The sequence below is a fragment of the Colletotrichum spaethianum genome (genome assembly GCF_022836535.1).
Source record: "Colletotrichum spaethianum MAFF 239500 DNA, contig17, whole genome shotgun sequence".
NCBI lineage: Eukaryota > Fungi > Ascomycota > Sordariomycetes > Glomerellales > Glomerellaceae > Colletotrichum > Colletotrichum spaethianum.
Genome location: NW_026054787.1, coordinates 522,099 through 536,110, shown reverse-complemented (window position 1 = coordinate 536,110; position 14,012 = coordinate 522,099). Strand labels below are relative to the sequence as shown.

General features: G+C 48.8%; 5 protein-coding genes across 5 annotated transcripts; 4 read left to right on the top strand and 1 right to left on the bottom strand.

The window, feature by feature from the left end:
• Positions 1 to 2,304: 2,304 nt before the first annotated feature.
• ColSpa_06952 (uncharacterized protein) lies at positions 2,305 to 2,697 on the top strand (the record flags this gene model as incomplete). The annotated part of the gene is made up of 1 exon (XM_049273164.1): positions 2,305 to 2,697. The coding sequence occupies one exon, from the start codon at positions 2,305 to 2,307 to the stop codon at positions 2,695 to 2,697; it is 393 nt and encodes a 130-aa protein (XP_049129121.1).
• A 42-nt stretch (positions 2,698 to 2,739) lies between these two features.
• On the top strand, positions 2,740 to 4,227 carry ColSpa_06951 (inositol transporter 1; the record flags this gene model as incomplete). Its single annotated transcript, XM_049273163.1, has 3 exons — positions 2,740 to 2,875; positions 2,938 to 3,958; positions 4,020 to 4,227. The coding sequence occupies 3 exons, from the start codon at positions 2,740 to 2,742 to the stop codon at positions 4,225 to 4,227; spliced, it is 1,365 nt and encodes a 454-aa protein (XP_049129120.1).
• A 730-nt stretch (positions 4,228 to 4,957) lies between these two features.
• Positions 4,958 to 5,500, top strand: ColSpa_06950 (uncharacterized protein; the record flags this gene model as incomplete). The annotated part of the gene is made up of 2 exons (XM_049273162.1): positions 4,958 to 5,164; positions 5,279 to 5,500. The coding sequence occupies 2 exons, from the start codon at positions 4,958 to 4,960 to the stop codon at positions 5,498 to 5,500; spliced, it is 429 nt and encodes a 142-aa protein (XP_049129119.1).
• A 3,552-nt stretch (positions 5,501 to 9,052) lies between these two features.
• ColSpa_06949 (transporter aclS) lies at positions 9,053 to 9,715 on the bottom strand (the record flags this gene model as incomplete). Its single annotated transcript, XM_049273161.1, has 1 exon — positions 9,053 to 9,715. The coding sequence occupies one exon, from the start codon at positions 9,713 to 9,715 to the stop codon at positions 9,053 to 9,055; it is 663 nt and encodes a 220-aa protein (XP_049129118.1).
• Positions 9,716 to 11,995: 2,280 nt separating this feature from the next.
• ColSpa_06948 (2-oxoglutarate-Fe(II) type oxidoreductase hxnY) lies at positions 11,996 to 12,745 on the top strand (the record flags this gene model as incomplete). Its single annotated transcript, XM_049273160.1, has 2 exons — positions 11,996 to 12,013; positions 12,059 to 12,745. 2 exons carry the CDS (start codon positions 11,996 to 11,998, stop codon positions 12,743 to 12,745), a joined length of 705 nt encoding a protein of 234 aa, XP_049129117.1.
• Between the last annotated feature and the right edge of the window lie 1,267 nt (positions 12,746 to 14,012).

Here is a 14,012-nt window from a genome sequence, read left to right as displayed (position 1 = left end):
ACCGGCCTAAAAATATAGCTGCAGGTCCTGGGGGGCGGAAGCTAGCGAGCCAGGAATAACCTCAACATCGTCGTTGACCTTGATTTTCATTGCTGAGTTCAGTAGGGTTCGCTCGCTTCTACTTTCCCCCCGTTTTTCTCCCCGTCGGAACTGTGACGTATGACACTGGAGGATCCACGGACGGTGATCGACAGTACTGGCTGCTAGCATCGTTTGTTGGGCTGACTCGTGAGGCCACAGCGCGATGGATTCCTAGCAAACGTGATAGAGATCCCCAAGCTATCGACCAAAATTAGACCCTGGTGTGCTTATCTCTGTCGCCGTTCAATCAGCTTTCTATAGGTATTGTAATGTTGCAGGTTGAAACCTAAACGGCTGAACCGGCTCGACGGTCTGGGTTATCTCTCAAACTGACGAAACCCTGCTGCGGGGGTGGGAGGCCAGTCAGCTGGATATATTTATCCACTTTTTATATGCTACTCAATCCTACATTGCGGGGGTTCATGGCTTGTGAGGGGAAAAACTGGGATTTCTGTGGGTTGCCAAACTGCCGGGAAAAGTCGGGCAGAAGCTAAAACACATGGTGCCGTGAGCCGATTACAGCCGAGGGGAAGTTCAGCGGGTTTGTGTTCGTGGCATTGTTTGAGTCCATGTTCATTTGCTGCGTAATGGTGACTCTACCGTCTCGTGGGACCAAATTTGAGCTTCTAGAATATGTAACATAGGTAGTAGGATTATTATTATGCCCATGAAAGTCCTTCCATGCTGCGTGCGGATCGATTCAAGTTTTCTGAGCATTGCTGCCTTGACATTTGCAATCTTTTAATTCTCTGGTTCCCCACATGAAGCCTGGGTTAGCCCTGTAGCGACGCTAAGAGGATTGAACGGCTCCTCTTGACAGAAAGTTTGAAAAATTCAATAGTGCAAGGTACGACTGGCTGGTTGATCTAGTCTATAAGCTAGTGTCGATGCCGAGTTACCTACAAACAAGCACCAAAACAAGCGCCTAATGGGGCCATTGAATTTCTTGGCCTGCCGCCTTGGCACCATTGGCATCGCACGACCAGATGCAGTTTCGTTAACCACCCTGCGACCTTTCAATGTGCCAAGCCGGGCAATTATTACTTGTCACCAGCCAAGAATGCGGCTTCGCCTCCGGGCCCGGTCCTGATATGACGGGAGCTAGGAACGTGCCATCAAGTGGTCAGGCACGAATGGCTTGCGGCTCGTAGGAGAAATAGTCCCGGCACGTGGTCATGTGTATCAGAGCACGTTCCCTTTAGAGTATATGTCACAGCCCAGATAAAGGGGTCCCTATATTTTTGGTAGCCAGGGTAAAAGAAAGCCCAGGCGTGGCTTGTCACGACTGAAATCTACCGAATATCACCTTGCCATGCGTGCCCATGTGCCGCTTCAAGATTTCGTTCCCTCGCCTGACGTCAGCTCACGGCTTCCAACCCGAAAAGGCTTCCCCAATCCAACCCCCAGAGAAGAAATTAGAGAAGAAATTCTAGCAGTTACCAACTCCACGCGGAGACTCCGTAAGTTTCCATGTCAGTCACGAGAACGAAGGGAGACAGGCTCGGACTGTCACCGAGAGATCCAGGACGTGATGTCCGGTGGAATTTTCGGTCAAACTACCCCCTTCTTGCGGGGCTCACACAAGCGCTATCCTGCGTTGATGTGGAGTCGCGAGTCAGATGAGAAGAAGAACGTCGCGGCCTGGTCTCCGGCATGGGCCCATTGTCACGCCTACGCGAGAGCAAAATCTGGAGCCCCAAGGGCAATCGAACTTTACGCCCGCACGCAGCGCTTCCCCCTCCCTCCCCCAGCATGTTCGGTCTCCAAGCGTGCGTTCTCCTGGGGTCTCTCCACTGGAGAAGAAGCCCGAATATGCGGACAGCATCGCTCCTACTTCGGCCGTTTTTCTCCAGTTTCTCCACCCGAACACCAGTCAAAAATTTCGGATGACGATGTTGGTGTCGAATCTAGACAAACCGGTGTCGAAAATCGGGCAAAGAATCCACAATAAACCGATACTGTCCTCGGGTTGGTCGACTTGTGTAGTCGGTCGTGTTGTTGCTGATTGACCACGTGTGCTGTGTGAAAGGGGGTTAAAAGCCTGCTTCGTCCCATTATCAATTTGCCATTAGGCTTTCTTGGCAGGTTGTCTCTTTTCTTCCGGACGATCAGAGCCGTATTCCCTCGGAACTAAGCACCAGCCTCATCAGATCTGTTGATTCTCCCTTTGGCTATTTGTTCAAACAAGGTCTTGGCTCGAGGCTGCGCAGAAACTCCCATACAATGCACGGAGTAACACTCGCCCCGAAGAGTTCGGGCAAGCACAACCCAGACAGTCAAAATGAGGCTCACATTGAGAACCTTGCGAATGCGCTTCCTGGATTGAACGAGAAAGATGCTACCGCCGTCGCCCAAGCCGGCGCTTGGGAGATTGATGCTTTCATTGACAACATGGAGCGCGAGCTTGAGGCTGCCGGTGGTCTGAAGACGGGCTTTTTTCAGCTTAAGTTCTCCGAGACCAAGTATTTCACCTGGCTTATCATCGCTTTTGCCTCAATGGGTGGTCTTCTCTCTGGTCTTGATCAATCTCTCATTTCTGGCGCCAACCTTTTTTTGCCCGCTGATTTGGGCCTCACTGTCAAACAAAACGTAATAAGGAGTCTATTCAACCCTTAAATTGCAGTAAACTAACTCTACTAGTCACTCGTTAACTCAGCAATGCCCCTGGGCGCCGTTGGTGGTGCCATCATCCTCAGTCCCTGTAATGAGTACCTTGGCAGAAAGATGTCAATCATCATTTCCTGTATCCTCTACACCATTGGAGGTGCGCTGTGCGCCGGCGCCCAAAACTTCGGTAAGTATTTCTATAGCATATGTAACTAGGATGTGCGTTTTACTGACCGCATCTCACTTCAGGTATGATTGTCTCTGCACGAGTTATCCTGGGCATGGGTGTCGGTCTCGAGGGTGGTACCGTCCCTGTCTACGTCGCCGAAACCGCCGAGCGAAGAATTCGTGGCAACGTCGTTTCTCTCTACCAACTCAATATTGCACTTGGCGAAGTCCTTGGATACGCTATCGCCGCTATGTTCATCCACGTCCCTGGCAACTGGCGCTGGATCCTCGGCTCTTCCCTCCTCTTTTCTACCATCATGTTCGCCGGCATGCTCTTCCTTCCCGAATCTCCTCGTTACCTGATGCATAAGGGTCGCACACTTGATGCCTTCAAGGTGTGGAAGCGAATTCGCGGCACTTCGACGCCCGAGGCCAGGGAGGAATTCTTCATCATGAAGGTCTCTGTTTTGGACGAGAAGCAAGTTGTCGCCGAGGGTGCCAAGAACAAGCGCTTCCCCTGGATGGACTTCTTCACCGTTCCCCGCGCCCGTCGCGCCTTGATCTACGCCAACATTATGATCCTCCTAGGCCAGCTTACCGGTGTCAACGCCATCATGTACTACATGTCCATCCTCATGCAGCAAATCGGCTTTAACGACGAGAAGGCTACCTACATGTCTCTTGTTGGTGGCGGTTCGCTGCTCATTGGTACCATTCCTGCTTGCTTCTACATGGAGAAGTTTGGCCGTCGCTTCTGGGCCAACGCTATGCTTCCTGGATTCTTCTTTGGTCTCATCATCATTGGTGTTAGCTACCAGATCCCAACCACAACAAACACGACCGGCGCCGTAGCCTGCTACCTTGTTGGTCTTGCATTGTACATGGGCTTCTTCGGATGCTATGCCTGTCTCACTTGGGTTGTTCCCTCCGAAGTTTACCCTACCTACCTTCGATCTTACGGCATGACTACTTCATCTGGTCTGCTTTTCCTGTCTTCTTTCATTGTCACCTACAACTTCTCCGCCATGCAGGAAGCTATGACGCGTACTGGTCTGACTCTCGGCTTCTACGGTGGAATTGCTATCCTTGGTTGGTTCTACCAGTAAGTTTACTACTTCGATATACTTCACACTTGATTTCATCCACTAACATTAAACTTCCAGAATTCTGTTCATGCCAGAGACGAAGGACAAGACCCTTGAGGACATTGACCTTCTCTTCCAAAAGCCGACTCGGGAGATCGTTGCCCTGAATATCAAGAACACCGTTGAAAGCTGTAGCAACTTCTTCATGGGTCGCTGGGGCAGCAGTGCTCGGCCCGCTCGGGAGCTAGAGGTTGACGAGAAGAACGACAAGGATATTGTCGCCTAAATCTGTAACATAACGATATGGCTTCGGCCAAGATACCCTGATGTAACGCCAGATATATGCATTATGAGAAGAAGAGTGCTTTCGAATAAACAAATGTACTACACTCATCAAACTGCCACCTAAAACCGCCAGTAGAACACATTTGAGTCTTGTGGTAATAGAAGATGAGGCATTTCAACCTCCTAGCCGGCTTCGACTGCGGGAACTGGCCGAACCGGTGTCGTGTAGGGGAGAGGGGGGGGCCATGATAATTTATGTTACTCAAGCCAACAACAGTTGTGAAGTAAAGTGTAAACTATTGTTGTGAGTATACAAATCTTGAAAAACCACACCAGCTTGCTACTTGCGAATGATCTAGGAGTGGAGAAATCCCCATTTTTAGCGATCGTCAAGTGGTAAGTCGCGCGAAGTGCGAAGAGACGGGTGAACTCTGTAAGAATGGTTCTCTGAACAAGTGGAAGTGGACGGATGTCAGATATGCTGCTGCCAGAGTTCAAGGTTTTGCTACAGTCTAAAAAAATATAGTACGAATGCAGCTTTGTAGTTGGAGATTACCACAAATGGTCTGTACTCTATCCAAGTTTCATCTGTACTTCACCAGACGCTTCATCATATCTTGAACCTTCTCACTCTAAACAAACTCTCTCCAACTTGTAACAAATCTTCTTTCTCATCTCAACCTAACTTCGGTAAATTCATATCTCAATCCTTCACTCAAACATCCGTTACCATGCGTCTCTTCACGATCGTCACGACCGTTTTTGCTGTCTACGTTGCTGCTGCGGCTGCTGCATCTGGCTCTCAGACTGGCATCGTGAACATAATGGAAGCCCACCAAGGCGAGTGTGGCACTAACGGAATTGCCGGCGGACACTGCGGAGAAGTATTCGATCAGCGCGACTGCACTGGCTCCCGTGTCAACCTCATTCAGCCCGATGTATGTAGCCAGTCGCTCTACTGTGCTTCCTTATTGTTCGACGACCCCTGTTTCCCTAGTTACGTAATTTCTTACAGTAACTAGTAAGATGCTAACCCGTCGTATTCGATATAGTGCTCCCAAGCTTGCAACAAGGTCACTGACAAACGTGTCGCTAGCCTCAGAGTCTCTGGCGACGGGAATGCCGCTAGCACGGTGACTTGCTACATGTACTCCGACGAGGGCTGCAATGCCGAGGTTCGCAGGTCTAATCCCGTATCTCAGTCTTGGCAGAGACAATGCTTGAACGTCGAGGGTCAGACTGTCAGGAGTTGGAAGTGTCTCAAGGGATGTTGACAATTAACCGCCGAACACACTTTCGAGAGAAACATAGTCCTTTTCGCTTGACCATAATCGTCACCAGTTCAAGTAGGTTAATTGTCGATATTTGCCCCAAAAACAATGGGAAAAAACGCAATATTGAATAGGATCTGAAGGACGGATTAATCACCTTTCTTGTTTCTCTATCATGATGTATTGTTATCCTATTGATTACGGCTTAACTTCAATCATCCCTCATGTGAGGTAACACAAACAAGGGCATACGGACCCATTCGAGCTAGATAATGAACGGCTAAGTTATATGGTGCTTCTATTCTCCATATACCTGAGTGGTGCCATAGGTACCAGCATTCTCCTTGGATACATATAGGTAGGCCAAAATCTAGGCAAAACATAGTGACTCATTCATGAGTATAGTAGAAGCGGACTTTGATTTGGGCTGGCTTACTGACGTTAATTAGCAGTCAAGGGATAGCATTGCAGTTTGGCTGGATGCCCAGTCACTACCAATTTTCGTAGCTTCTAGTAATCAGAGGCGACCGTTTTCCTTCTCTAAATCTCGTATTTCGTTGTCCATTTTCTATATATCAAAGTCGTAACCTAGTCTCTGTGAAGAAAGAGGGCTGCTTCTTGGATACCCTTCTGAAGCTTTGTATCGTTGCTTTCATGGCCACCGCTTCGCATTCTACATGCACGTGCTCAAGACCAAGGGCGATTGCCCAGAGTCTCAAAACCATCATTTTCCCCAGAATTAAGAATTTCGTGGCTTCATTTATTAAGCATAACTTTAGACTTCTTGACTACTCTTCATTCTCGGACGGAATGTTTCTCTCGCTAACGTAGGCAGCATTATACCTTGTACATAACTTTGTTACTCTTAGACAAATTACGTCGTTTTTCAGTCGCGATGTCTCTGAGAATAAGTAGAGAGGCGCTTCTCATCCGCAACTGGTGGAGTAAGTCCCAAGGGGGTTGGACGGCTCCATCCATCGAGATAGGTTTCATTTGGCCGTTCTCAAGCCACTCCCAAGGTGATCCAGGCGGAGAGGAGTGTCTGTAGGATAACCGTGAATAATCACCCTCGACTTTTAAATGCTGTGAGATTGGCGACATGCTCCCGTGAAACAATGGTACATCACCACTTGTAATACTTCTTATATCTGCGATCGTGGATGGGCGCAGTGTCGTGCTCTCAGCCTCAGAAATCATCCTTCCACGTCTATTCCATGTTCTTGCCTCATATGAAAGCTGGAACTCCATTGTCTTCATGATCCCAGAAGGCGGCGGGTCTGACATAGTTCCGCCAGTCGAGATTGTTGACCTGCTGGTAGTATTGGAATCGGTAGATGCGGACAAATCCAGCCCAAAGCTAGAGACATGTCTCAACGGAAATGCCCACGATGCCCGATGGCGCGGCGGTGGGGGCCGAGCCGGTAACTGAGGCCCCGATATTCGTGATTCATAGGAGAAGTCATCGAACCGTAATCGAGGTACCTCCTTTGAGGGTTCTTCACTCTGAAACTCATGTGTTCCGGGAAGACCTCTTGATGTCGCCATGGCTTCGTCAATCGTTTAAAGTGGTCCTTTCCGCTGAGCTGAACTTGAATATCCCTCTCATCCCTTGTTCCCAAAGAATCGTCTGACAACAGAACCAAAAGAAAAATTGTGCGCAGGCTGCCGTTATGTCGATCCGAGGCTCTGTGTTGGCCAAATAGTGCGTTGCCTACAGTTAATAGAGAGAATCAGTACTCGCACAATCTAGCTTTCCACAAAACCCCAACAAGTCTATAAGGGCAGCCCAGATGACGCACAAAGGGGGTTTTCCTGGCCGAGGAGTCGTGATGCAAAATTGACTCGAATGATGCTGCAGTATTTGCATTGGGGAAGTACAACTTAATGTATCAGTCGATACTCCTCACTAAATTGCGTCCTCTTTGCATCGCGTCATAAAGGTTACGGCCCCAGACTACAGGACTTACCTAGATGCAAAGCTCAACAAGGTTTCTAAACCCTCTTTTTTGTCAGACGCATCTCAAGCAAATGGACTGGAGATATTAGGAGAATTTGATGTGCCGCCCGCGATGCAATTCTGGATCATCGCCGTTATAGTATTATCTAGCAAGACGCTCGATTCGAAGCAATACTTCGACGCACAGGGGTTTTCGCTCAAGAGGACTTGGAAGTTGTTGCTAAGAGAATTTGAGGAATAGATACGTTATAACGAAAAATAGTACCGCCACAATAAGCGTACGAAGCGTTGAGACGAGAGCGATACTAAGAGTCGAAGTTCGACGCAGGGTTCGGAAGACAGCTTGATGGCGTTTGTAGCACTTCGACACAGAGGAAAAGCTGACAGGTCGTGGTTAGCGTACCAATTCTTTAATCACACAATATTGTCCAACTTCGAATACTGTCGCGGGTTGATCGGCGATATTTGATTCCAGTCTCAACTCCCCGGCCATATGCAAAACAAAGGCTATTTTCTTACCTTGATTCTTTACTTCCGTAGCATCGCTTCCCATTCCACGGTAACTCACAATATCTCGGAAAACAATAGATACGCTTGAAGCGTCCTGCAGAAATACGGGAATTTATCGTCGAATGTGAAGAAGCGGGTAGCGAAGGTCTTTGGGTAGTTGCTGAGGAGAACCACAACTAGTTGTAGATGCGGACAGAAGACAGTGACGGCGGGGCGACGAGATCTGATCAGATCAATGTCAACGCGAACATGCCGAAAATTTCGCTGGGGCAGATTATCACTGCTGCTGCTGGATCGACGATATCGCAGGATAACTAGGAGGAGAATCGAAGGGGACGGGGGTTCTCGAGGGTCGAACCCCGAGCTCGTAAGGAACGAAGCTTGAGTGCAGGTATTCAACATACGGACCAGAAGGGATCGGTCCGCACGCGGGGGAGTGGTACAACTTAAGGAAATACAAACAAAGTATTTGGTGTCCGGTACTTAATTAATGCGAGCTCAGGTCCGGTAACGCACACGCCACGGCCCGAGGTATTGACGTCGAGAACATGGAAACGTATCTCTCACACTAAGAATAGTCCCAGAAACGAAAGCGAGCTGTGTGCTGCTCAAGGAAATAACCGAATATGCGGACAGACGTATAAGCTTTCAAGCTGGTGCACTGAGGCGTTATGGATCTGCGTCCATCATCCTATCTTTCACGCCCTACCCGTCAAAGGTCTACCAGACTGGTCTTATTGGTTTGTGCAATCGATCACCGTCTTAAGACGGCTGTTCCGGACTAATGGGGTATGTTTGAGTTTGTATGCAAACGGAATGGTATGCATAACAAATAGGTATGAATGCACAATACACAAAAGAGCCGCCGGCGAAGTGAACAAGATCTCTAGGGCTTGGGGAAAATATGGATGATAGCATGAGTGGCACACGATTGATGGAGGCTTAGAGCCTATGGGCTGAGACATCCCTGCCAGCTTTCCAACTTGGCGGTAGTGGCTTATCACATGAGCGGAGAGAGAATGCATCATAACATTAGATTTGGATTCCAGTAATGCCGGAAACGGTAATAGACACGACCGTTTTTGACTTTAGACAATCTGGGCCTTTTCGTCTGGCCCTAGCTTTTCTCCCACAGTCTTGGACATTGAGCCAATCATTGAGCCGTCATGTAGCTCAGCCACCTCGCGCAGGACTGGCGCATCTCCAAAGGTACCAAAATAATCCAGGTCGTCCACTGTCAGCACCTCCGGCATAGGCCAGAATTGATGAAGCGCCAAATATATCAGCCCTGATACGAGACACCCCACAAACCACGACAATTGGTAAAGCCTCGTCCACCCGGCCCAGATCTCATCTGGTGCCACAGTTCGCTGAGCTAGGCCTGGAATGAACATCCAGGCGCCGAGTGTCCAAGACACGACGGCCCGGAGATTCCATCCCCTGTTGTACCAATAGATACTGCTCGGTGAGTCGCCATAAAGATCAGTGAGTTTGATGGTCCGCTTTCGGATGAGGAAATAATCGGCAAACATAATGCCCATCAGCGGGCCGAGGAACACATTGAAGCTGCCGACAACTGTCAAGAAGTTGCTCGCACTGTTGATTAATGACCATGGTTGCATGACGAAGACGAAGATGATGGTGAAGTAGCCACCACGCCTAACAGTGAACCATCGAGGCAATAAGGCGGCGAGGTCGATTCCCGCAACAACGCTGTTCGATGCAACTACCATGCCGAATTGGGAGAGCATGAATGCGATGCTAGCAAACGCTACGCCCGCCCGAGCCCCCGAGCTGTCTTCATTTCTGCGAACAGCATCCAAGAAAGCGTATGGCTGCCAGAGCAACTTCCCCTCGTTCGGATACAGAGTGACCGCGCACGACGTACAGATGATGCCAATGCAAGCGACGATGATGGTTCCCAGAGGTACCATTACAAGCTGAGCCACCACCTGGTCCCCCGGTTTACGTGCATAGCGGGTGTAGTCAGATTGAGACCACATATGCGTAGCAATGCCACCGATGTTGGCCGTAATGGCTGCAATAAATGCCCAGCCTAGATCCCCCCCTTTTGCTGGTTTAACCCCAGAGATCTTGCTTGTGTCAAGCAGGAGAGCGCCGCCGCCCTCAGCGCGTGTAGTTGACCAAATCAGGAGGATAAAAACTGTGGTCGCAACCACAGTTGATGCTACAAGAAACGGCTTGCGATAGTTCTCTGGGCTGAACCACATCAGTGGTAGGCAGAGAACAAAATACAGGACAAAGGAGACCAAGTCATAGACCTTCATTGTCCCATTTGCCAGCTCGGTATTGAGGTCGAGAAACGATGGCCAAATGCAGCTTAGCAATACTCTGAGGCATTGGCTTCCGTACCATGTGTTCGTTGCTGTCCACACAAAGGACAAGAAAACTCGGATGGCCTAGCTGCAGGTTAGTGACATCCGACCCAGGTCTTTGTCGTAGGTAATACGAAATCGAGACTCACCATTGGAAACAGATAGCCCCAAATGCCCCAGTTCTGCTTCATCCAAAGTGGAAAGCCAATGTGCCACTTTGCGCCGGGGTGACCGCCGGCTATGCAGACAAAGCCAACGAAGGTATGTGCGATGATGATAGAAAGCATAGATTGCTACCACCGCAATTAGTTTGCGCCCTCATTCGTGCTGTGTGAAAATAGCATACCCAGACGTTGAGCCCTAGGGAAATGAGTGAGGACCCTGTCGTCCATCCTCCAACATTGAAAGATCCCGTAACCATCCATAACCCTACAAAATCCCAAGGACCGTATGTGCGGCGCGAGGGAGGCAGTGGACGAGTATCTTTGTTGACATAAGTATCAACATCAGTATCGGTGTCGCGACTGACTTCAAATCGCCTTATCAGGCGGCGAACTGAAGACGGGTTCGGCATCATCATTACGAGTAGAGCGAAGGTCGTGCTCCGTGTTCTGTGTTTACTATCGGAGTTTGGTAATCAAACATTTGAGACACTATCAACGTTTAGGCCTTGCTCTTGAACAAATGAAGCTAGGAATACTGTTCTTATAAATACAGACAGGCATCTCTGGCGTCGGTATTGAGTTCTCCTGAGATAACAACTTTTCGGGTACAATACTTGTTCCGGATCCTTGGTAAATCTCATCGCACGGAGTGATGATAAGAAAACACACGTTCCTGGCGTACTAAAAGCTATTGAGATAACCGTGGGGCGGTTCCCCTTCCGTAATTCAGGTATTAGATATCCTGTAGAAACCTTGAGTTGCAGATCGTCCAATGGGAGTAGTGTTGTTTATCCGGTTGACCAGTTCTGCAGTTTACCCACCTGATAACCCATGATAAGATCTTATCCATGTGATAAGCACACTAGAGACTTCATCATCAAAGTCGTCAAAGTAGTTGAACAGTTGTTCCTGAACGGCTAAACGTGCTGTCGGGTTTGTTGAAGACCTCATTTGAAAGTTCCTCATAGTAGTTTATTCCTAATCCTTTAAATAGGTTCGAGAGATTCCGGTCACGGAACCGGCACGTTGCGTCTTTCAAATAATATCGAACAAACACGCACTATAACAGCTAATGGTCTTCGGCTCTGTTTTGGCTCGGTACAAAGCATGTTGCAGCCTGTGGTTGCCTCTGACTCCGGGACTCGAAGTGTTACTTTACATAACGGAACGGTTTTTAGCTTCAACTCAAACATTGCCACAACTCTGGAAAGTATTCCTATCATCGATGCATCGGGAATCTGGAGTGAGGACCCCCGCGACCGCAAGGCCGTAGCGGAGCAGATCCGAGAGGCATCGAGAAATATTGGCTTTTTCTACTTGACCAATCATGTAGGTTCACAGAAATTAGATGCATAATGGAGTCAGCAGGAGACTAAGCAACTCCAGGGCGTCGACCAAAAGTTTGCCGACAAGACCATGGCTGAAGCCCAGCGCTTTTTTGCCTTGCCAGAAGAGAGAAAAATGGAAGTTTTCACAGGTCGTGTCCCCAATGAGTACGTTGGCTTTCACCCGATGGAATGCTACAACCGCAATGGTTGGAAACACCAAGGTAGGCAGATGGCAAACTTTTTCTCTAGCTCCATTACCCTGACAGTCACCAGATCTGAGTGAAGCCTTCAACTGGGCATATGATGCTCATGAAGACCCGGAAGCCATTGACAAGACTGAAGCATCTGTCAGCATTTGGCCATCGGATTTACCCGGCTTTAAGGAGAACCTCTATGCCTACCACAGGGAACTTCTCCGACTGTCTCGCCGACTGACTCGCATCTTCGCATTGGCTCTTCACTTGCCAGAGAATTTCTTTGATGAATACATCAAGCGGCCAGAGGCGGGAATGCGTATTCTGCACTATCCAGAACAGAAGCACTCGATAGATGAGCAGAACGGTATCGGCGCACACACCGATGTTGAGTGCTTTACTATTGTAACCCAGGATGCGGCAGCTGGCCTTGAAGTTCTCAGCAAGACAGGAAATTGGATCAGGGCAGAGCCCATCCCGGGCTCATTCGTCGTCAACATTGCCGATTGCTTCATGAGACAGACGAATGACTTTTTTGCGTCAACGATCCACCGGGTAATCAACAAAAGTGGGAAGAAGAGATACTCGGCTCCGTTTTTCTTTGGCTTCGACAGGGCAAAGGTGCTTGAGCCTGTGCCTACATGCGTGAGCGACGATAACCCGATGAAGTATCCTATTATGACCGGAGGACAATACTATGCTTGGCGGACAAACAAACAGAAGAACACAAATACTCGGAACTCTAAAGTAGATGAGTAGTGCTGGCTCATAATGAAATCTTCGGCAGCCGGCTGCCACTGTTTAATGTTTTCCAGTGTCCTTGACCACTTTCATTGTATCCCATAAGGCCACGTGAAACAACCCATTAAGCTGGTGAAAAAGATATCCCCTTCGTTACCAGACTCATGGAAGGCCGCGTTCAGGTACGGAGACAATGCATGGCTTCCGCTGTCGTTTGCAATTCGATCCGAATGAAATAAGTGAGCCTCCAAATCCGTGAATCGTGTCATCAGCCGTTCCTTCGCAGTTGCAGTAGCGATGTTGTATTCTTCGAGACGACTGAGGAACTGTATCATTGATAGAACGACAGCTTTAAACATGCTATACTCAGGTTCTAGAAGTCTGTTTTTTGCTGCGACGCTGACGAGCATGTGACCAACACCGGCCAGTTGCTGGACAAGTGGCGAGCCAACAGCGCGTATGTATTCGATGGGGATGGATTCCATAGTTTTCATCATGTCGCCAGCGGTATGACATGCCGCTCCAAGATCATTCTCGCCTGATATAAATGAGATCATTCGCGCCAGGTGTATCGTGCAAAGAATGTTGGAAGCTTGAAAACCACATCGATTCCTTCCATTATCGGAAGATCGAGTTGTTGCAACGCCAAACTGAGGAACCAGTTTAGCTTGAATTTGCGATAATGTTTTGGAAATAGTTGCTGTCGCGGTCTTGGTATGGATCCCCTGGAGAATCGATTTGCGATCCCGGGTTTTTGCCCTGAACTCAGTGATAGCATGCTCAAGGACTCGATATAAGTCGGTTGTCAAGTTCCATCCGTCGAACCAATTTTCAAACTTTCCATCTCGACCAGGGATAAAGGCAGGGTGATGTAAACCATGGGGATATCCGACATCAGAATTTGCCTCGGGGCACCTAACGAGACTTCCCAATACACAGGATGTGTGCACTTCAAGCCGGTACATGGCCCACCAAAGACGTCTTCTGACCTCTCTGTCGCATTCAGAGGTTTCGGCTGGCCACCTTGACTCCTCGTGTAAGCCGTAACGGGCGCATAATCCATGATACAAACCTAAATACTTGTGTACGATCGCATTGTTTCCCTCTTGTGCTCCAAAAAGTGCTAGAAAACCATATGATCGAACAACGTTGATCTCCGAATCATCGAAATCGACAGGGACAAGACGTATGGCTTCCCTGAAATAGTCTTGAGCAAGGTTTGCGGTATTTTCAGGAGCCATGTCGTCAGTGAACAGTGCGCGTTTTCCGACGTGCTGAGCGCTCA